Source organism: Amphibalanus amphitrite, unplaced genomic scaffold (genome assembly GCF_019059575.1).
Source record: "Amphibalanus amphitrite isolate SeventyFive unplaced genomic scaffold, NRLGWU_Aamphi_draft 000675F_arrow, whole genome shotgun sequence".
NCBI lineage: Eukaryota > Metazoa > Arthropoda > Thecostraca > Balanomorpha > Balanidae > Amphibalanus > Amphibalanus amphitrite.
The window spans coordinates 80,451-103,762 of NW_024882169.1; the positions used below are offsets into that span (position 1 = coordinate 80,451).

The 23,312-nt window shown below is 53.1% G+C and overlaps 2 protein-coding genes across 4 annotated transcripts in view; one reads left to right on the forward strand and one right to left on the reverse strand.

Annotated features, from left to right (window-relative positions):
* The window catches only part of LOC122364410 (D-beta-hydroxybutyrate dehydrogenase, mitochondrial-like), a 30,986-nt gene extending 20,793 nt beyond the window's left edge, over window positions 1-10,193 (forward strand). Inside the window, exons 2-4 of the mRNA XM_043334738.1 lie at window positions 5,438-5,590; window positions 6,855-7,047; window positions 8,494-10,193. Of these exons, the coding sequence (XP_043190673.1) occupies window positions 5,438-5,590; window positions 6,855-7,047; window positions 8,494-8,806 (659 nt within the window). The 3' untranslated portion in view covers window positions 8,807-10,193. The remainder of the gene's footprint in view (window positions 1-5,437; window positions 5,591-6,854; window positions 7,048-8,493) is intronic.
* LOC122364409 (proto-oncogene c-Fos-like) lies at window positions 10,194-20,341 on the reverse strand. 3 transcript variants are annotated; one of them, XM_043334736.1, is made up of 5 exons: window positions 20,129-20,341; window positions 17,052-17,120; window positions 14,679-14,946; window positions 12,852-12,959; window positions 10,194-11,732 (listed from the first exon to the last, which is right to left on the reverse strand). In XM_043334736.1, the coding sequence occupies exons 2-5, from the start codon at window positions 17,096-17,098 to the stop codon at window positions 10,956-10,958; spliced, it is 1,200 nt and encodes a 399-aa protein (XP_043190671.1). In that variant the 5' UTR covers window positions 17,099-17,120; window positions 20,129-20,341; the 3' UTR covers window positions 10,194-10,955. The 3 variants fall into 3 exon arrangements, with proteins under 3 accessions (XP_043190671.1, XP_043190670.1, XP_043190672.1); XM_043334735.1 differs by having other exon boundaries at window positions 20,198-20,340; XM_043334737.1 differs by lacking the exon at window positions 17,052-17,120 and having other exon boundaries at window positions 20,198-20,326.
* Window positions 20,342-23,312: the final 2,971 nt, after the last annotated feature.

The window sequence follows — 23,312 nt, forward strand, 5'->3', positions numbered from 1 at the left end:
ACCTTTATTTCCTTAAATATTTCTGATCAATCTTAGTATGAGTACGCATTCGGTGGACCGTTTTGCCTTGAGGCTGCACTTAGGTTGAACGGCTAGGGCGCAATTGAGTGGGTAATAGGCCTACCTACCTATACATACCTAACTATTGTGCAGGTGCATGGGCGCAAATTTAGACTTCCATAGCAAGTCATCGCATGGCCAACAGAGCTCAAAACAGTAGGTACCTATCCGAAGTTCCAGGCATGTGCATATAGACGGGCTCATAGCCAGGCATGGGGCTGCTGAATACCCCCTGGTGGACAAATCATGAACTTGCAAGACCGGCACTAGAGGTGTGCAACTTGCCCGCCAGATGGCGCGTAAGTACGCTGAGATCGCTGCCTTGGCCTGGTCACTGAACGTTGCACAGGTACTTTGAAGAGGGAAGTCAGTGACCAGCCTCTGAGAGCTGTAGCCTGCACAAATAGGTTCGGCGCACTACACGGATGCAGTGCTGTGTCGGGGATATATAAATTTATCCCTCCACACCCTCCACTCCTTCCCCAACAGAAGTGGTAGTAGGTACTGGTGACTCCTCGAACCTGTCACTTTGTTACCACCTGTCCGTGCTTCTATCCTCAGGATACTGAACTCCTTCTCCTCCACGCCGCAACCCCCCTCCGGGCTGGACAGGCAACTTTATCTCATGCGGGCTCCCTTGGAGCGGCACCGCTGCTCCTGAGGGAGCGCACCCCGTAGCCGGGTGCAGTGAGTGCCTTGGGGCTGGGCGGCCTGTCCTCTGGACGGGCTCAGCCCCGGCGACTCACTAGGGTGCCTGCCCAGACCAATGTCTCCCCCTAATTCCTATCATCCTTCCGGCTCTGCAATGGTCTTGTCGACCGAAAGGGCCTAACCCAACAAAAAAAAACTTTGTTACACTTCGCAATCCCATATCAGTCCCAGTATGCCTTTTCCAACCCTTCCCCAGTCCTAATGATGACTCCTCCCCATGGTGCTAACGATGACCCCTCCCCGTCCCATCGCCTACCCCTCCCCGTCCCAGCCGCGCCCCCGCGACCCGAGGTGATGACTTCATCAGCGGGAGCTGGAGCATCTCCAGCAGTCCTACCCTGATACGAGCGGTCCGCGGTGGCGGAGTGGCATTCCCAGTCGACAGGACACTGATAACAGCTTTCACCAGGCTACTACCGAGTACGGTTACACGCAACACGCGCCCGAGAATGACCGAGGACAGGTCACAGGCTGCCATGAGGCTCAGAGCTGGTCGAAGGATAGTTTAGACTGATGATTTTTATAAAGATTGCAAGAGTAATTCTTACAAAGATGGTTATTTCTCCTGAGGACAGGTCCATCCTAATTTCGCCGGGTTTCATGAGATATTCGTATGAATTTTCACTGAGCAGTATAACTGATCTGGCTGGCTCGATCTGATTTACAGCAGATAATTATTTCGAATTCGATTTACATGCTAATTAAATGCATGCTGGGACAAATGAATGACATACCAACAAATGCCATCGTCAGTCACGTTAATTAGACGGTGTGCTCTTCATTGGTCATACGAGCCGAATAATCTCTCACAGCTGCCTTATACATGGGCCGTGCCTCCAGCTGAGTGCCCGTGTTCGAATGCAGTTCCCGTGAAGCCCGCTGCACGCTTGCAGACCACGCAGATCATACATGGCTCCTGCAGACAGCGCGGCTCCAGTTTTACGAGTTGCAGCTGCTCTCCTGCTCTGCCCCTCTCTCCTCCTCTCTCCTCCGCCCCTTCTCATCCTCTGTCTCTTCCTCTACATACCTAATGCTGATAGAGAGCATGGGCATTGGGTATGAAATTAACGGCAGGTTCGACATTCACATATTCAGCAGATATTCAAAATTAACGTCTCCAAACCCACATGTCACGCAGCTCTGGGTGTCATGACACCGAGGGACCGAGAGAACCGTTAGACGCCCTGTCACTCTGTCCTGACCTTCCCCTCCCCCCCCCCGGGACGTCTCCATCGGTCGTCGGTCGGTCAGGCCGGCCACATAACGGTTCAGAATGGAAATCATCCCGTGGGTGTGCCTCTGCCACCACCGCCGCGCCGGTCTGACGTAGCACTGACAGCGTCGAACCGAACCGGACATCCGGACACAATTCATCAGAATTCAAAATTCCGCGAGCTCAAAGCGTAGGTATGTCTCATTTGAGAGAATTAATTTGCAATCATATTAGTGAAGATGTAACGGCTTTAACCGTATGATCAAATTATCTATTCATCAATGCTACTTTTTCAAGTCATCGAGCGAGCTTTGAACTTGCTACATTGTTGCGAAGTGAGATGACAGATTGACAAGTGCGCACTGAAAACCAAGTGTAAAGAGTCAGCTTGAGCTTGCTGTAATAACTTTGTCAACGTAAAGGCATCCCCTTGCATGACGTCACGCCTTCGTTGCTATTTTTAGAAGTCACACGCCATATGATATACCTACGCCTCAGAAGGCATTGCCGTATAACATGTGTCACCCAGTGAATGACGAATGACGAATGTTTAGATTCGAAGCTTCCCGAGATACCCTTCCGCTGGTATATACAGCAAAGCTCAATCAGAGGCTTATGTGGTAGCTCGGGAACCACCGATCTCTTGGGACTCTAAGGGCGCTGAGTCGTCGGCATGGGTCGGGGGAGGGCCGAACCCTGCCGGTATTATAGAGGCAATCCATAGCTCTCGATAACGTTTAGGGATGGGACCCGATCGGGAAGTCCCTAGCCCTACATCTCAAGCTACACAAGCAAACATGAAACAAGCACTATAAAACTTGCCCTATAATCAATCATACGTACAACTGCTTTTACAGCGTTGTGCTGAGCTGTGACGCCGTTTCTGCGATGTTTGACTCAGTGGACTATGCTCTCTCTGCGGTGCATCGGTATCGAACTCGACCGACAGGAAGGACCCCTGGGGGGGGGGGGGGCGGAGCCTCTGCACGACGCCACGGTGTCTGGTCCGCCGGGTGTGACACCATGACCCCGGGCGACCCCACCGACCCTCCCCGCCCCCTCCCGGTTCCGCTGCTGCTGAGGTGCAGGATTGAGTGACTCAGAAAGCCACAGTTGAGGCCAGAGAGGTCAGCAGGGTCCAAGGCTAGGGTGATATGATTGGCAGCGTTCATTGAAATTAACAAGAATGGGAATCAAATGAAGGTGTGTGACTTCGGATAGACCATATGTGAATTTGCAACAAATATCGTTTAATGATGATGAAAATAGTAAATCAATTACTACACATGCATCCATACATATTCAAAAAGATGCACAAAGCTTTCGGTTCATGGAACTTTGATCACTGTTTCCATGAACCGAAAGCTTTTTGTGTCTTTTTGAACATAGAATGCATTTGTAGTAATATGGTTTATTATTTACATTATCATCCAATCCGTCGTGGATATTCAACCAATGTCGCTAAGCCTCGAAGTCCGCACTCCGCACATTATCTAGTCGGATGGGTATGAATAAGCAATAAGCAAACTAATAAGCAAACATCCTCAGCATGTCAAGAAGTGCAATGAATGAGCCATATCACGTTAGGCAATCTTTCTATCTTTAACGAAAGCAAACCGAACGACCGAACGAATCGAATTTTTTCGAAGATACAAGGAAGAACAAGTCCTTACGAACTCAGCGCCAAGCAAGCTTCGCCCTAAATGGAGCAATAAAAGAGCAAGCGAGGCACAGGAGTTTCTCATCATTTGAATTGAAAAGCGATTTATCCCAGAAAAAGACCTCTCCTCCAAAAAGTTGTGATTCAGATGCAATTTTCATATGATGTATTCAAAGTGTCACAATCGCGCTCTAACATCCACGACTAAGCAATAAATGCGAAACGTTGGGTACTTTTTGCGTTTTATCTCTTTTAAAATGAATTCAAAAGTTAAGGCCATACATGCACTTATATGTCACATCTGTAATTTGATAATCCTCAAAATAATAATTGTTGCTATTTGAGTACGACTGCTGATCAATTTAATTCGGCGATAGAACTACTGAAATAAATTGCATAGGACTACATAATTAGCTATAAATTCTGTTACAGCATTGAGATAGCTGTTGTTCGAAAAGTTATGTCACTATTCATTTTTCAGAAACACTTTACACATGCTCTCCTACAATTCCCTTTTCCAATGGTCGATTGTGTAATTGTCGCCGAAGAAATACGTCATCTTCCTCTTGGAAAGCCCAGTGGCAATTCCTAACTCCAAGAAGTATCACCATCACTCCGATTGAAAGTCAGTTAACCACAGCGGATGCCAGTAGCGTTAGTGCTGTTCATTGTTATGCGATAGTGACATACGGAGGCTGACCTCTCTCTATCTCTGCTGCGTCCGCGTTCCCTGTCGAACTGAGGGAGTGACGTGTCTCCAGGAGAGTAATGAGAGCTGCCACCTGATCTGGTCTGGCAAGGTGACTCGTCGACAGATTTGATTGATCGGTGAACGAAACTCGAGCAGTAATCTACACGCTGCTGCACTCTATCCTCACATGACTTTTAACGCCCCTTGTGGCGCACCTGTGACCTCCATGCGACCTCTGTTGACGCGTGAAGCTGATGAAAATAAACCCTATCGCCATACGCGCCGCTGCAATAGAATATCGATAGCGTAGCATTGGGGTCGTCTCGCAAAGTGATCCGTTATAATCGTAAGGACGGTGGGCCGTGGCACGCGCCTTGGCCTTCTCTTGGAACGTCCACTATTTCTGTGTTCGACTGTGGTCTGCGGCAGGACCCTCGGGAGGTCATGTTTCGAGTTTTCTCCAGACACTGTCCAGCCGTCCGCCAGTGGCGGAAGGTGATCTCACTGGACACAGAACGGTATCCGTTCGCCGCCCACGCCTCCACCCCCGCTGCCTCTACCACTGCCGTCCGGCCCCAAAGTCCGACCGGATACAAATGTATCACAGACATAGCACGTAGCACGCGCAAAAGGCAGCAGGCAGCGGATGTTGGTGCATCAAACTTGCGGCTGACATCGAACAAACTTCAGGCGCCCGTAAACCATGGAATGCTGGGTGTTTCCAGTGAACAAGCTTTCAGCGACAGATGGACTGACACGTTCCGGACATGATGTATATCTGTTATTGCCAACAGTTCAGTGGAAACACTAGCGATCGTCAGGCAGTTTATATGTAGTTAACACTGGGTTAGTGCTTAGGGCGAGTGTAGGATTGTGTCGCTTGTGTCTTTGAGTAATAAACTGCGACATTCTTCCCTGTGTGTTCGAAATGTTGATAGACTTTTTTATTTCGAATTGTTTCCTTTTTGGAAGTTTCCATGCATGCGTTTGTTTTTAACGTTTTGTTATCAAAAATCATTTAAATAAGATTTGCATGCTGTTCATAACGACGCTGAAAACGTTAACCTGACAAGCCCTCAATATTGTTTATTTCTTGTTTCAGAGCTGTGGGCCGTCATCAACAACGCCGGCGTCTGCATCCCCGGGGAGTTGCAGTGGCTGACCTGGGAGCAGTGTCACAGGTCGATCCAGGTCAACCTGGAGGGCGCCGTACGCATCACCAAAACCTTCCTGCCGCTGCTCCAACAGGCCAAAGGTGAGGCGATATTTACCGTCGGCTACCTTCAGGTAAAGTGGAGAGATACGTCCACGTCTGCAGAGCTGCCTTTATATTTTACTGCAGACGATGATGGAAACGTGTTTTATGCTGAAAATCATGTCACAAAATAAGAGCTACATGAACACGGAGCTGTAATGACAGAAGTAATGTAACGCGCATTTCCTTTGAAGATCACAGTAGTATCACAGTATCCTTGGATACTGTGATGCGGATACTGTGATGTATCAGATATACTGTGATGATACAGTACGGATACTGTGATGTGATAAGGATACTAGCTCACAGTATCCTTGGAAAGTCTTTATGTCGTGGCTGATTTCTGAATGATAAGCTCTGCTGCCCTGCATCCCTGATATGTAGACTGTAACACTACATCCCTGATTGGTAGACTGTACCGCACTACATCACTGTCTGGTATACTGTACCACACGACATCACTGACTGGTATGTATGTATACTGTGCCGCACTAACTACATCACTGACTAGTAGGTATACTGTGCCGCACTACATCACTGACTGGTGGGGAGGTATACTGTGCCGCACTACATCCCTGACTAGTAGGTATACTGTGCCGCACTACATCACTGACTGATAGGTATACTGTGCCGCACTACATCTCTGACTGGTAGGTATACTGTGCCGCACTACATCACTGCCTGGTAGGTATACTGTACCGCACTACATCACTGCCTGGTAGGTATACTGTACCGCAATACATCACTGACTGGTAGGTATACTGTGCCGCACTACATCCCTAGTCTATAGGTTGTAATGCAAAGCTGCTCTAATGATTGGTCTCACGCATGTGTTGGAATTAATATCAAATGCTTCAAATATGTTTGACAATATTTCCTGCATTTGTGAACCGCTGGGAAAGCATATGATCGAGTGAATTATTCGCAAATCGATCAGCGTCACGTTACGTTATATTAATTTACCCAACAACGCTCTGGGAAACAATCAGTCATATTTTACATTTGTTTGGATGCTCAGAGCGTGCTGTTTGCCATAAGTTTGACTGTATTTCGTGTGAACTTGTCAAGGTAACTACCTCAATTTTCGGCACCACCTATCAATCTAGACTCGTTCCCGTCGTTAGCCTTCACCACTAGCTCGCCTTGGTCATGTACTTTACGACAGGCCGGTTTCTTTCTTCTCACTCTCTAATTCTAGCTTTTTGTTGTCACCATAATCACGGCGATAGTCGCCGATCTAACAGTCGTCTCCTGTGTCTCATAGGTCGTGTGGTTTTCGTGACGTCGTGTTTCACGGATGGCGGACTGCCGGGAGCTGGTCTCCTGTCGGCCACCTCGGCCGCACTGGACGCCCTGGCTGATTGTCTGAGACTGGAGGCGCAGGGACAGGTCAAGGTGTCTACGGTTCGACTAGGAGATTTCAGTCTGACCACCGGTCTGCTCAGTGAACATCACAGGTCAGTAACAGGTCGCTACATACATGTAGCGTCAATCGTCATAAGTCAGTGACAAATCAAAGGGCGCACCGCAGGTCATGAGTACTCTTATTGAAAGGTACAGCAAGGAGTACGTAACTCATGCTCGTATAACAGCGGTAGTCGTGGGTTTCACATCGCACTTTAGTTCGTGATACTTTTTAGAACTTCGACCTAAATGACACCTATACCGCACCCTGTGTTTGACAACACGTATTACGTTTCATGCGTGATACAACCCGACTGCAGCACACAGTTGCACTCATGAATCACATACCTTCTGGGTGGCCAAATTCCGCAGCCGTCTGTAACACAGCAGCTCGTCCTGCGGATAGCACAGGTCCCCGGTGCATTGAGTCTCAGGCGTCTGCGTCCCAGGCGCAGGTCACAGTGGGAGCGGCCGGGTCAGTTGCATCACGCAGCACACATGGTGCACGGTGTTGATCATTGCTCACGTCTGCGGCGGCACAAGGGGCCTCAGTGAGTCACGGGGCCTCTCCAAACAAACGGGCCCGGCGGCGCGCCCCGGCTGCACTCCATTCAAAACACGAGCGCCGCAGGGACACCCTCGACCGTCCTGCGGGTCGCGGTGACACGCCTGCTGCTGATGATACCCCGTCCAGCCGCCTGCATGTCTACTTCGTGACAGACGGGGTCGATGAACCGTTAAAGAACAGGGTGCGGCACTTTTCGCTGATGAACTTGAAGTTGTAGTAGTCTGTCTCAATGTTCAAACGTTTCGGCCGATGGGGTCGCCGATGCTTGTTGTCAAACCATCCTTCATCAGAAACTCTAAGATTACATCTGGACAAGGATAACCTGCCATCTCAGCTGAGTCCGATGATATTCGACCAAATCACCAGCACACTTTGGTAGTATTGCCCCACTTCCCTACCGACTACCGTTTCCTTTATTCCCACGAAATCAGACACGAGCTCATGACAGCGCAATATTAATGTTAAACGCCAGCTAATGACCTGCTACGCGAAGTCGACGACAGACTGCTAGTGGTAGTGTGTGAAAACCTCACCATTCACCAGTGAAATGTCACACTTCCCATTAGCTATGGTCCTCCCTTACCTCCGCGCCGTCAGGGCCGGTGTAGGTGCATATTGTACTTCATGGTACCGTGGGCTGCCTATTCAATATACGGTTTGTCCGTGTCCACCGTTCCTGGCAAGTATTCTGTGCTGCCGCCCTCTCATACCGATGTTCAGTGCCGTTATTGTCTTCCCATGCGATGCCCCGTGCCCTGCCCCGCGCCGTTCATCGTACTCACGGTCCAGTGTTTCGGTCTGTATTTGTGCCCTCCCTGTTCAGTGTTCAGTGCTCCGTACCATCTCCTCCCTGACCGGTGTGTCCGTAACACCCTCGCTGACCGCAGTATCCCGTTGCACCCTCTCTGACCGTTGTGTCCGTCTGTTCCAGGGAGGTGGCCGCCATGCGGGCCGCCCTGCCGGACGCTGCCGAGGTGGACAGGTTCTCCGCCTACCAGGACGCGGTGGCCAGCCGCGGACTGACGCTGCGCTCCGCGGCGCCGCCCCAGCCGCTCCCCAAGACCGTGTGCGCCGCCTTCGAGGACGCCCTGCTGACCCGGCGCCCCCTGCGGGCCTACCAAGTGACCGAGGGCGTCGGCGCCCGGCTCGGCCGCTGGCTGAGGGCCCAGCTGCCCTCTGACCTGCGGGACGCTCTGGTGACCCGCCGCTTCCGTCGTCAGCTACCCAAAGTGACGCACCTGTAGAGGGAGCCGGTGTGCCGACCGGCGCGGCGGCGGTGGCGGCGTCACCGGCAGCGTGAAGCAGCTCCCTTGGCGTACGGAGACGCGTCACACTCGCAGGAGCGCCGCCAGAGGCCTGCTACGTCTTACTACCACCAAATAAACACCAACCCCGGATCCACTCTGGACACGATCCGTGCCGGCGGCCGCTGCAGCGTACAGAGGCGGTCAGAGCTGTTTGAAATAGTCACCGGACCGTGCTGCCGCGGCTGCCGTCTGCCAGCCGTCACAAGATAACACAGCGACTGTTTGGGCCGGGTCCTGCATGTGTATCTTAAATATTGTATCCACGAGGCATGTCGCTAGATAAAGATAGGATTAGGTAGCCAGTGCATGCTGTTTTACCCCGGTGTGTGACCTTTCATCGCGTTTCGGTAGGCTACATGAACTTTTACTTCGGTTTGCAGAACTTATATTCGATTCATCAGATCGGCATGCATTATCACTAGACGCAGATTATTACGGTTTTGGTAAAGGTAAAATTGGTATTTTAGCAATATATATATTAGGCAAGGATTTAGCAATTTGTCCCCGTTCTCAATAAGCCCTGGAAATGAATGCTCAATCGTGTAGGTTATACTTTCGGCGATGCTCCATCAAGTAGCACACTAAGGTAGCTAGTAGTAAAGGTTGCTGGAAATGACAAGCCATTAATAACACGAGTGATGCTAACGTGCGTTTGGATGTGCTAATTGCCCTTGTGAGGAGGGATAGCAGATATGTTGTGAAATGTGCTGTGCTGAATGGTAGGCTATGTGGAACAAACCGTGGTGATAATGCATGGATATTGGATAGTGTACTGTAATGTGCTGGATAGTGTGCTGTAATGTGCTGGATATTGTGTTGTAATGTGCTGGTTGTGCTGCAGTAGCGTGAAGAGGCTAGCTCGAACGGAAATGTGATTTTAGGCAGCTGCTGCATTGCTCGAATGCGAGTCTCCGATACATTTGACTAGGTGACTGTTTTAGTGATAGTCCATAAGCTCCATTTTAGATGGGACGGCCCACCTGGCCCCGGCCGTTCTATTCATCTTGGATGGCCGACTTTTGTGCCGATTTAGAATAGGATAATCATATTGAACTGAACAGGACAGATATTATCTCCTGTGCGTTTCGAAGACGCGTTGCCACCGCGATGTCTTATTTCTTTTTGTATCGGTGTTTTCCCTCTGTTTCGGTGTTAGTGTACTGTAGACCCCACCCGCACTCCGCTGACCCGCGCACCCAGGATGGGCGCAGACGGCGTCACCCCGTCACCCGTTACGCGTCACACACTACTTCAGTGGAGACCACAGGCCGTTGGTCCGCCCTCTCCGGCTTTGATGTACCCAAATAAACGATACACAGCCAGACAGCGATCTCTCACATATGTATTAACAATGTCAGCCATCCGCCAGAGACTGACAGCACTTAGTGCTTACGCGAGCAAACATCCCCTGCTAGGTAGCCCGTGCGTACGAAGCTGTAAGCAGAAGTCAGAGCCGGGCGGGACCCCGACCACCCGTGAGAAGCGAGGCACCGGCGGCGGCCGAGGCTCGCTGCCTGCGGGAGGTCGCCCAGGCCCGCGCCGACGGCGGCGGTAGCATGAAAGCACCGGCACCGCACATTTGAGGAAGCGGCTCAATGTCAACAGCTCTAAGCGTTCAGATTGCCACCGAGCTCCCGGAGTTCGCAGATCCGTGGAGCCGGTGGACCCTAACAAACCCTCCCAAAACAGCAACTCTCAGTAACGCGCGCAGGCTCGGTCAGAGGATCTGAACTAGTCAGACTTTGCGCCGAGGCCTGCGGTGCCAGGATCACATCGCTGGCAACAAGCTGCGTTTGACAGGCGCGGGGCAGCCGGCTGCCCAGCCTGCCCCAGCGGGCCCGCACCCATTGGAAGCCACAGAAATCACAGCCAGTGGGCGTGGTGACATCACACATCACCACGAGGTAGTGACGTCATGAGTCACCACACGTTGGTGACGTCATATCACCACGGGAGCGATCTACGCTCGTGAGGCACACAGTATCGCGTAAGGCACACACTATTTCAGGCCCGGGCGGCGCGGCGCTAGCCGGGTTCGCACTGCGATCAGGATCGGCCGACCGGCGGCTCGAGCGTCGTCCGTGCGCTAGCACATGCGGCCGTAGCCGGCATAATTTTGGCCGTAGCTGGGGCCGTAGCCGGCCGGGTACGGTGTCTGGGCAGGCGCCGGGGCTACCGGTCCACAGTTGTAGTACCCATAGCCGTCCGGCTGGCTTACCGGGGGCGGCATGTAGCCACCCTGGCCTCCATACATTGCGCAACCAGCGCCCGTAGGACTGCCCATGTTCATCTTCACGGGCTGGTGCTGGCCGGCCGGTGACAGCAGCGCCCCCTGGCCGCTGTGTGGCGCCACCATCGCGGCGCACGCCGGCGGAGAGAGCATCATGGACGCGCCGCTGCCGGGCGGACTGTAGAGCCCGTACCCTGAGGTGCTGGCGGGCCGACCGCCGGCGCCGGCGCAGTACCCGGGCGATACCGAGGCGGTTGGCGACGGCGTCATGGCCGGGTTAGCCATCACCGAGCCGCCGCACGGAAATCCACCACCGCCGCCGAACGGCAGCGCGCACGCCGCCGACTCGAGCGCCATCTCGCCGACGCTGCTCCAGCTGCACGTGCTGCTGCCGGACGGCCTCCTCTCCGAGTCGGGAGAGGTGAGAGGAGTGAGCGGAGAGAGCGGCCGCGGCACCTCCGGCGGAGGGGTATGGTTACACCGCGACAGGGCCGCGGCCGTGCTGTCGGCGCAGGCGCTCGTGCAGCAGGGCAGGTGGGAGGAGAGCGCCGAGACCAGCTGACTGCGCTCCTGCAGCAGCTGGATGATCTCTAGCCGGAGCGAGTTGTGCTGATTCACCTGGCGCTCCGAGTCCTGTGGAGACAGAGGGGAGGGCATTGTTAGAGGGCTGACACGAGAGGGAGAGGAGGGAAAAGTCTGAGGGCTGGTATGGGAGGGAGAGGAGGAAACGATCAGAGGGAGGGAGGGAACGGCCGTAGGGCTCGTATGGGAGGGCGGGGAAACAATAAAAGGGGACGAAGGGGAGGGACCTTCATTGGTCTACCGCGGCTTGGAGCCTATGAAGGTGACAATGACGTGGAGGTCGCACTAAAAGAGGCTTCATCCGACAGTATACCAGTCACGTGGCATACGTGTCTTCTCGGTATGGTTCTTGATAATGATAATGGCTGGGGTACAAACTTCAACTCATGGCTCTAGCAAGTCACACACTCGAGTGAGTGCAAACAGCTTATCAGGCACTTCGTGGGACCGGCGTACTAACACCTTTCTCGCAACGACAGCCACGAAACAACATCTTATCTACAATTAACGAACCCTAAATGTACATCTCATGCTCCATAGTGCATTCCCAGAATGAGCTGATGCCGAATCGGTTGAACCAGGGCGCACCCAGACGCTTAATTTACAAACTATAGTTTCGCCTATCAGCCGCCAGGTGTCCCTACTCCTATCCACCAGATGTCACTAGTGTTCCAGATCACGTCATCGGCCAAGGCCACGCGTGGGCCGCTGCACCCGTCCGGCAACCTGTTCGGTGGGTCGGGGGAGGGGGAGGGGGCAGAGCAGCGGTCTGCGGTCCCTACGTCATAGTGACGCAGACAGGGGGCGACTGCCGGCCGGGGAGGGGCGGGAGGACGTCCGTTGGAACGGCTGGCTTCCCATGCGGTCTGGGGGGCGGGGAGGGGCAGGGGTGATAGTGGAGTGACCGGTAGGGTACGCGGGTGGGCGGATTGGCAACGGGAGGTGGCACGTGACTCGAGAGAGCGATGAAAGGATAAAACACGCCAGGTGTGAGATGTAACAGCACGGCCAATTCGGCAGCACGCGTCTGCGGCCTTGAACCTTGGGCGATTGTTTTTGCCTGGGTTTCTGAGCCTCTCGCTACGGAGGAAACAACACCTGACAACAAGCCGCCAGACACCCTGCCCACGGACAACCACCATCCTTCGGTGCTGATTCCCCGAGACTCACCACAATCAGGTGCTGTGTCTCGATCTTCTTCTTGTTTCGACACTTTGTGGCGGCCACCTTGTTCCGCTCCCGACGCCGCTGGCGACGCGCCTCGTCGACCGACGTCAGCTGAAACAGGACAGAGAGGGACGTCAGTTACGTAAGAGACATCAGTAACGTCAGAGACGTCAGCAGGCGCCAGATACATCGGTAACTCAGAGACGTCAGTAAACGGCAACTGAACTATCTATCAGTGACGTGAAAGACGTGGGTACGTCACTACGTCAGATACCTATGTCTATTTATTGCACATGTTCTAGTGTGAGCGTGCTGTGCTGCACGCCACGGAACAACACGGGAATCACGGGCTCCCGTCACGGTCCGACAACGGAAACATAATCGGAAATGTCGGCCCACAGTGCTATCGCTGTTTTACGCTCAGCCACAACACACACTGTGCCGACATTTCCTTACAAGGAGTGCTCAGCACCGCAGTGTGTAATGTGTTTACGGGTAGTCAGAGGCCCTCAGTAGTGGTCTGGCGGCACCCACGGGGCACGGGGAGGTCCTACAGAGGGGGGAGGGGGGCTCAGAGGACCGTCCGACACGGGGCCGGAGGACATTTTCTGATGACACCGACCACACCCGCCAGACGCCGCCGAGAGTAAACATTGTCGGCGGCTAAAACAGGCCCCATTGTGGCCGCTTCAAGTGCCTCCGTACACGGCTCTATCAGGTCCGTAACGGCGCCGGCGGACGGCCCGACCGCAACTTCCGCGGCGGCGAGTTCACAGCGCATCCGGCGTCCCCACCGAGCTGTCTGAGCAGCGAGACAGGCGGGCGTCTGTCCTCCGGGCGGGGGCGTGCGACCCGGCGGCCTCCTCCCCGCCGCCCCTCCCCCGCCAAGGGCGCTGTTCCCATTCATCGGAGGCGCGCGGCGCGTCTGTAGAGCCAGTCACGTGCCGCTCGGCCCGGCAACAGGCGGCTATTGGCCGCCCATGACATCATCGTGTCCTGCAGTCATTGGCGGCTGGCCGCTATCGGCCCGGGGCGCCGCAGCTGAGTACACAGTGTGACGTACGGTCTCCCGGCTGTTACACGCGCCGCCACTGGCTGCCGGTGATGTCAGCCGCCGCTGACGTCACGTATCCTGTTTGGCCGGTCGCCGGTGGCGGGCCTCTTCCGCGCCGGCCGCGCGCTCAGTGGTCCGAGGGCGACGTCATATGTGCGGGTGACCTCACCGCGGCGCGGCCGCGACCAATGGGAGCTCTCAGCGGGCGGCGGTGACGCAGCTTCCGACTGTGACGCCGCGGATGAGGCGAGCGTGGGCGACGGAAGAGCGGCAGAGGGCAGCGGACAGGTGGGAACCTACTCCCGACGACGCGTCATACTACCGACTACGTCACCGCCGTAGTGAACAGCTGACCCGTCCTTAGCGACAGGTGGGCGGGTCTCGAGCCGTGCACGCCCAACACCCCCGTCGTGCTGTTCTCATACACAAATCGGATTTCAGCTCAAATAACTAGATCGTATATCACACCTCTGCTACAGGTGCTACCAGATCAACAAACGTCCACCAAACGCCCCTCCCTGCCTCCTCTCTCTCTCTCTCTCTCTCTCTCTCTCTCTCTCTCTCTCTCTCTCTCTCTCTCTCTCTCTCTCTCTCTCTCTCTCTCTCTCTCTCTCTCTCTCTCTCTCTCTCTCTCTCTCTCTCTCTCTCTCTCTCGGTCTTTCTATCTCTCTCCCTCTCTCTCTCTCTCTCTCTCTCTCTCTCTCTCACTCACTCACTCACTCACTCACTCACTCACTCACTCACTCACTCACTCACTCTCTCTCTCCTCTCCTCACCTCAGTTTTGATTTCTCTCCTCTCCTCAGTGAAGAGTGCCTGGCCGGTGGAGGCTCGCCGAGACCTGATGGACACCTTGAGACCCTCCTTGATGAGCGAAGAGGTGGTTTGCTGGAGGGAGGGGGTCGCTCCGGGCTCGCCGCTCGCCGCCTCCTGGTACTGCGAGTACGAGGACGGGAACGACGGCGGCGCCAGCGTCATCAGAGAGTTGAGCAGCTCGGGAGTGTGCAGCGTCTTGCCCTCCCCACCGAGCTCCAATGGCGTGGCGCTGAAACGAAGAGTTACCCGGTCAGCGAAGACCACGCAGGCTTTGAGATCAGAGGCAGATCGGATTGCAGCCGGCAGGGGGTAAATCTCGACGAAACAGATACGGTACGGGAAATAAGGCAAGCGCTGCAAGCTACTGTTGGCACTAGATAAACATTATTCCGTAAAATAGTGCGGGTTCTTTGTAAAACAGACACCACCGCTGGAAATAAGTGGGCTGTTGTCTCACGACCTTCAAAGCTACCGTGCAGCTCTGGTAAAAGTCGCGCCGGCGAAAAGCCGCACTGATAGCGGAGACATGTGAAACGAAAAGGTCAGCCCTGTTAGGTAAAACAATGCTGACTTCCGGTCATGCACAGTGCTTGCCGTACACGTCTACTGTCTGGCATTAATTCTTAAAGCATGACCGACTTAAGCCATGACCTTAACGTCACGGCACTAATTTACTGTCACATCATAACTTTAAAGGGACTATCCCACCTTTAACATGGGGTTTGAGTTGAGATAGCCAAGTTTGCGGCGAGGTTCAGAAACCACTATCTATCTAGGTTGCAACCCCCGCGGCCTCTTGGTGTTGAAGAAATTCGTTCCCTTCTTTTGAAAATGGGCCTTGTACAAGGCCCTATCTTCAACATGGAGCGACCGTTAGTGTGACGTCACCTCGTCTAGTCATTCTGATTTAAATGGGTTTGTTCGTTGAAAAATCGCTTAAAACTTGGTCTGAACTTTGTTGTGGTGCCTACAGAGTAAAAAGAATCAGCTTTATGACAGTAATGTGGCCTGGGGAAGGATATAATTTTGGGCTGTGACGTCACATATTTGAAAGTTTGTGTTTGGAATATGGGAAGCCTAAGATGTTTAATGAAAAATAAATGCCAGAACCGTGTTCCTGGTCATTCAATCTATAAAGTCGGGCACTATTTAACTAATTTTAACAACATTTTAGAAGGTGGGATAGTCCCTTTAAAATAGCGACCGTCTGTCACCCAGCCTGGTGTTTCCGCTTTTGTGTCAGCCCCGCCGCCAACAACCCCGCCCTGCACCTGTTTCAGCCACTCGACGGCAGAACATTCCGCCAGAACCCCTCCGTGACGTCACGACGTCTGCCGAACACATCCTTATTGCCGGCGCTGGACCGTTCAACAGATCAACCGATATGGGCAGGTCATTTTTCAGCGCATGAATAATTTGAGTAGGTATCGGCACATCTTTGTTTAGCATGGCGGCACAGCTCCTTTTGTATAGGTACCGCTTGTCCGAGGGAATGGTAGGGGAGATAGGGAGGAGACAGGAAGAGAGAGGGAGTTAAGGCGAGGGGAGATCTCGGCTGTCTTTGAGGAGGACCGGCCGCGGTGCGCCCGGCGGCTCTCGGTTGCAGAACGCTTGGTGAGCTATGGCCGCTGCACGGGCCCGAGCCCATCTGGGCCGAACACTGCCGCCGGCCGGCACTCAAGGAGCGGCACTCATTAGCTGGCACTCAGGGAGCGGCACTCATTAGCGCGTCTCTGCGCCGGCAGAGCGGAGAGAAAAGGGAGAGGGAGAGATGGGAGAGAGAGAGAGAGAGAGAGAGAGAGAGAGAGAGAGAGGATGGGGAGCAGCCGCCCTCACGGCCACTTTTAGACAGAACGGCAGACGGAGCCGTGGGACGGCACACTGCCGACAGTGTTCTGAGCTCTAGCTCAATCGGCAGGTTATACAATGGTTCAGTGCCCATGTCGGCCATTTTGAAAGTTAGCCAGTTTGCGGATTAGCCGATGATGCGGTTAACCACTGAGGTCACAACTCCTCTGATTGGTTTACCCTGTTTTCCATAGACGTGTAACGCTGCTCACTCTGATAACAGCGTAAACATTCATCCGGCGTAACTCGGCAGTTGGGAGGGACCGTTCCGTTCCGTTCCGCTCGTTCTGCATCCTGAGCCGACCGGACGAGCGCCGTCGGTAGCATAGATATCGGGCACGACGGGGAAAACAAAATGGCGCCGGGCGTGGGCGGCCCATGACCGGTGGAACTGGACATGGCCGGTGTTGTTGAAGGGAGGGCGAACGGGGGCGGAACGGGCACACACCAGCGTTGGAAGTGTGTCGATGTCGATGCAACACTCACCCATTGTCGTCGTGGAGTGTGGGCGAGTCGGGCGTGTGAACGAACATCTCACGCGCCAGCGCAGGACATCTGCAACAAACGGAGCATGCGCCTCAGTCGGTCGTTCGAGCTGCGGGGTTTGACAGTAGGGTCATGTGGCCACACGGCCTTATATGGCTTCATACTGCGTCACAGAGACAGTGAGACAGTGCTGCTTGCATGTCATTACCGTAAGAGGGAAACGGAGCTTGTTTAAATAAACAGAAGTGGCCTAACAGCGACAGTTACGACCCAGGCTGGTTTTAGAGGGACGAATAAAACAGTCCGCACATGGTGAAAGTAGTAAACGCTCTCCGGATACTCTCTGACGACAGAGACGGTATTTTCCGGGGAGACAGAAGACTACTGTCACGTGCTGTTCGTAAGAGACACTTCTGTCACCTCCAACGGATATGTGCTGTCACCAATGACAGTTGCTGTCCCGAGTGGTAGCCTGTTACAGCCACTGTCTTGGGTGACAGCCACCGTACCCCATCCTACCACCTGCAGCTCCTCCGACCGCTCGCGCACAACAGACGCCTGTTTGGCAGCGACCCGACCGCCAGCGAGCTCCGCTGCTGCCAAAGTGCTCGTTTGTCATCAGCTGCGCGCGACAACGATCGCAAACCGGCGCCGGCGACACGATTGTGGCGCATTTGTCCGTGCCATCGCCGTCTCAGTCGCAGCGATGGATACAAATGGTTTGTTTTTGCCGGGGCGCCTCTGCCGGAGGTTTTGCTCTCCTGCCGCGGTGCGCGGGGGCGGAGTGCCGACTGGACGCACGCTGACACGCACCGCGGGGTCCCCAGTGGCCGGTACATCTGCGGCCCGCCGGCACACATAATAGTACCGGTATCTGCGGCGCGGCCGGCCGCACTGCCACTGACACGAGCCAGGCGCGGCGGTCCGGCCGGGGGCGGCTGCAGCGGCCCCGCGGCGCGGCCCGGCCCTCCCCAGGCGCCGACACTCCTTATAAGGCGGCCACCGCGGGAAGCGCAAGCATCAATCAAAACGGCACGTTCGGAGCGGGGGCGGAACCCACGCGCTCTCAACGACCGGAACCTCGGAGCGTCGACCCACGCACCTATTGGCGCCGAGAGGCCGATCCCCAGTCAATTACAGCTCTCCCGACACACACCCGGGGCCGAGAGCGCGCTGCCTGGTGCTGTGAGATGGACGGAGGCTGTTGATGGCCCGTCTACGAGCGACCCTGACCACTGCAGACTGATTCAATAACCGCGCCACCGTCTGTCAACTGAAAAGGACTAATAACGGCCGCTAGTGGGTGCATAACCGACACAGCCAGCGCAGTTTGGGCAGTAAGCATAATGGCCAGACAGTCTCTGACTGATAAACCAGGCGCCAGGACAATTTAAGGCTTCTATGAGTTTATCCTAAATGGAAAACAAAAGAGACTTGGGGTCAATTTAAGTGAAAAAGATTAAAAAGCGCATCTAATGCAACATAAGACCACATCAACAGCCGACATTGCATGTCATTGCAAATGTCGAATGTATCGCCATCAGATGAAGACAAGGTCTCAGTTGCTGTTTCAGCAGTTGCTGCCGAATTTAATGGCCTGTTCCACCGTCCGCCCGTCCGTCCGACTCCGCGGTGTCGTCAGCCAACCGGTTGACTCGAGTCGTGACTCGGCGCCGCCGAGTCGAGGTCATCCGAGTCGCTGCAGCGCTGCCGAACCCCCTCATGACTCCCCCCGCTCCGAGTGCAGAGTCGAGGCCATCAGTTGGCGGCGCTGCAGCGTCCCCCCTCCCCCCCCCCCGCCCCATGACTCTCCCCTGGCGCGGCTGACTCGAGGTCATTCGAGTCGGCTGCAGGAGGCCGCTAGTGACGTCAAAGACCGACCGGCCACCCAGAGAGTCGAGGGGCCTCGCAGAAGGGCGTGGAGACACGCAGCTCGAGCTTGACAGCTGAAGAAGCCAGGGAACTTCTCAGCGCAGCACACTAACGCACTAAGCGTAAAGGCCAGCTTCATAAATAGGATAATAGAGCCAAACAGCCTAACCGATGACTATCTAATGACTGTCTAGTGTCTACGGTTATGTAACCAGGCAAGATAGGTATTCATGCGCAATTAAATGTTTGCATGCATTGCACAGTATTGTTTTTGTTATTGCTGTTTTTATAGCTACTTTGACAACTGCAGGTACCTATTCAAAGCTTTTGTATTCGAAGTCAACAGTTCATTGGAAAAGCATCCAGAAAGACATTGCTACTTTCGCTGACATGATTTTGACTTAAAAATAATATCAGGAATTATGTACTTTGCATACTTCTTAGTGACTTTGCAACAATTATCATATTTTCAATACATTTGATTCGTTTTGGCTGTAACATCCAACTGAACAGCGCTGACAAATAAGCATCAAAACGCTCACACCCGAATATGGCCAATAGAGTTAAACGCGCATTGCACAAGTTCATTGCTTAATTTATACGACATATCAACAAGAACTAATGTGTGGAATGGCGACAATGCCGTGTGTCTATGTAAAATATTGGTTTGATTGATAACAAAACAAAACAATGCAAGTAGGCATCAGCGACGTTGCAGGTATCTACTAATGACATATATTACAACAGACGGCGCAAGGCATATTTAGAAGCACACAACATCATCATTTGAGGATGTTTTAATAGCACAATGATCAACAGAACAATGCTGAAAATGTTACACTTGTTTCGGCAAAGCAGACATGCAAAAAAACACGAGAATGCCGTTTAATGTGAAACAGAAATATTAGCTAAATAAATTGCATGACTGAAATCGCAATGCTGGTTTTATTGCACATCCGAAACATGCGTGCTGATATGCATTAGTACAATAAAGGCAACTGTCAGACAACATTATTGACATATATCTTGTTACAAAGTGCGATGGCGAAAGGACAGATTTCGAAGCCAAGAACAGAGTTAGGAGCCAGACTCAGAGAAGCAAGTTCAGAGCGAGAGAGATAAGCAGCAGACAAAGTCAGAATGCTCCATCATGCCAAGCCGAGTTCAGGAGACAGAGAGGGTGCAGTCCCGTCCCGGTAGCTCACCTCTGCTCGACACACTCCGCCGCATAGCCGTATTAAACAAGCAAGCGGTTCCCAGCCGGTGATACCTACCCAGGGCCACCTGCACTGCGGGACTCCACCGTCCTCGGCTTTCCGGCCTCTCGGTAAAGCCACGTGCCTCCACTGACTGTATCCGATCCGCACACGCGCCCTCACATCACAGATATTCGCCACCGACTGGCCATCACCCAGCCAGGCAGGCATACATATAACGCTGTTCTATAAATAGAACTGACATCACCTCGAGCCCTGTGGTTGGCCGACGCTCGCGAGCGGCTGTGTCGCGCGCTGCGATTGGCTCTCGCTCGCGTCGGCCCGCCCCCGGTCGACTGGCCAGCTGCTCGGGTAATTTGTAAACAGGTTGTGTCGGAGCCCGTCGTAGCCAGGTACGCGAGCCCCGTGCGACGTCTTTAGGGCCCGACTCTTCCGGTGCATCCGCTTCACCTCTTGAGATCAACACGACACGAAAGAGTGGCCTAGAATTGACACAAAACACCCGGCTAGTGGTCTCCCCGACGTAGCTCGCTCGTGCCATTCATTCGTCCAGGTAGGAGCACCTGGGTGACGTCACCTGTTACGTCAGTTATGCAACAGCAGCCAGTGGTGAGGCCGGTGCCGGAAGGAGTGACGAACTGAGCGGAACGGGTGACGCAGCCGTCCGCCGGGCGTGGGTGTCATTCAGACCGGTTGGTTGGCACGGACAGCCGGTGACGTGTGGAACGATCACGACGGTGGAGCGACGTAACAGCGGCTAAAGAAAGGTCGGTCAGTTACGTAATCAAAACAGAACGGCAGCCAAACGACCGCGCTATTGAGAGGAGATAGGACGGCTGCAAATTGAATAGTTTTATTTGATGAAAGGTGAGAGATAATGAGCATGTGATAAAAAGAAACCAAAATTATTATGAATAGGATGACAGCCTTCGATGAATGCCGACCTGTTGATGCTGTGAATGAAAGCAAATTTCGTGCATCCCAGCCTATTTATGTATTTTATCCCAGCCTTATCCCAGCCTGTATATTTTAATGGACAGTCATTTCAAATGAAGGCGGTGTTTCGCCTTCTCTTTAAAGCGTTCAATATGTAGTAGGTACAACATCCTTAGAAACCAGCTCGATGCCAACTCACGGCAACAAGCCACAGTGAACAGCAAACAACGCCATTTTGTTACATATGTAAGCGAAGAAAAATGTTTCCTGAAGAGTGACTAAACAAGGCAAAACGTGTTTAATACTCCCTGGTGCACACAAAACAACTTCACCGTGGTCAAAGTATTATTATCAAGATCTGCAGCTGCACGCCACATTGTATCGAGGGGTTTTACACACTGTCACGGCATGGGTATAACCAAAACGATCTGCTGCAGGTACAGGACATGAAAGCGCTGTCCTGATATGCGTAAATATGCTACAAGGCCTTGAGTGAAGGTATGAGTCTACGATAAAATGAGCATATTTCATAATTAAATGGCCTTTTGACATTTATAGAGAGTGGTAATGGGCTAGCTATTTGCTGAATTGTCTGGAAAAGAGCGCCTGCCAGTGTCTTTTACCGTGATGGGTGGCTGCTGTCATCACATTCCCAACTAATCGCTAGCTATATTCCATCTGTCAGTGTCAGTCAGTCAGTGACATCTCTAAAATATATCTCTCCCTTCCTCTTCCCAGCTCGCACTCCCACACCACAAAATACGATGGCGGAACTCCTCGTGCAACTACACATCCGTACGTCACTGAATTTCGGCACGTTTATGTGCAGACGGTGATCCATTTCCTTCCGCGCGTGACATCAACTGTAGGCCATGATTTCGAGCGCGGGCCGCACCGTCGCCCGGTTAATCGTTCGCCGAACGCGACGTCACATGACGTATGGCTAGGTAAGAGGTGCTCCGACCAGTTATGACGCTAGTGCGAGCCCGTTCCTGCCGCTCCGATACCATCTAAGCCGGCCATTTTTCAGGTGTTGGGCGATTTTTAGCGGCGATGCCTCGGTGATGCCAGGCCGCAGCACGCTGGCGCCGGCGCTGGCAGCCGCTTTCGGCGTTGCTACGGACGCTTGGACCGGTGAAGAGTAGCCTTCGAGGCCGCGGCGGTTGTGTAATGATAGTGGATTTCGGTGTCGGAGCATCAGTGTGCATGGCCTTGCAGAGATAGACCGTACAACTGCGGTATGTCGAAATATTTTTAATAGCGTGCCAACAATAGACTGGTCCTCTGAAAGTGCTACCGGTAAATGCCAGGAAGTAGATAACCTATTTATTGTGTTGGACAGGTTAAACGGGTTTTCATTCAACAGTTAATCGAACAACATCACCACGGTTTTAGTTCGCATGTGTTTTTAGACATAGGTGTGATTGAAATTTGGGGAAACAGGTGAACCAATACATAAATATAATGCGCTCTCCTCAGTCATTCTTATTTATTGGCATGTACGATGGGGTTCTTATCACCGTAGTAAGGAAACGTAGCATAGAATTACGTAATTTGTCGAAAGGATTATCTAATTGTCAAATGGACGAAGAGTCTTATGCCGCGCTTGGTATCACCAGCCGCTTGTGTATTGCGGGTACAGCATAACCACCACACTATGAGCAGCTTGCGCCCGGCGGTACAGTCTACCGCTTCAGGCGGACGACTCCTGACATCTATCGGGAGCAATAGTAACTAGTCGGGCGTTGCCAACGATGTCGCATAAACGACATTCGCTACAGATCCAAAGCATTGACACCTCTCACGTAGTCTGTGCCATTTCACGGTTGTGAGATATTCGTAGGCGTTGCCGAAAATAATATAGTGTTGCATTTATTGCTGAAGTTCTATAAATATGAACTACGGTGAGCAGTGAGTGCATTTAGCAGGCATGGCGAGGAGTTTGGTACTCGTCCTAGCATTGAAGCAAATAATTATTTACGTTTACTTATGACGACACTTGGAAACTGACACGACACCATCGTCACAGCGTAAAACCTGCATACCGGCCAAAACATGAAATCCCTCTACACGAGTAAAAGTAATAAATGTGACAAAATGCCCTGCTAAACGTATCACCTGACTTGCCGCCAACATAAAAAGACCCGGAAAACAAACTATCTCAGAGCGGTTCCCTTTGAGGTGGTAATGACGCATAGTGATGTGTTGGCAATCACCATGAAGTCAGCCATATTTT

Bases quoted from the DNA above. Each gene is read 5' to 3' on its own strand.
- LOC122364409 (XM_043334736.1), bottom strand. From the start codon at position 17,098: ATGTTCGTTCACACGCCCGACTCGCCCACACTCCACGACGACAATGG. The intron at 14,947-17,051 runs GTGAGTGTTGCA...TCTTCGTTTCAG, and splicing joins ACACTCCACGACGACAATGG to CGCCACGCCATTGGAGCTCG. The intron at 12,960-14,678 runs GTGAGGAGAGGA...GTCCTGTTTCAG, and splicing joins GGAGAGAAATCAAAACTGAG to CTGACGTCGGTCGACGAGGC.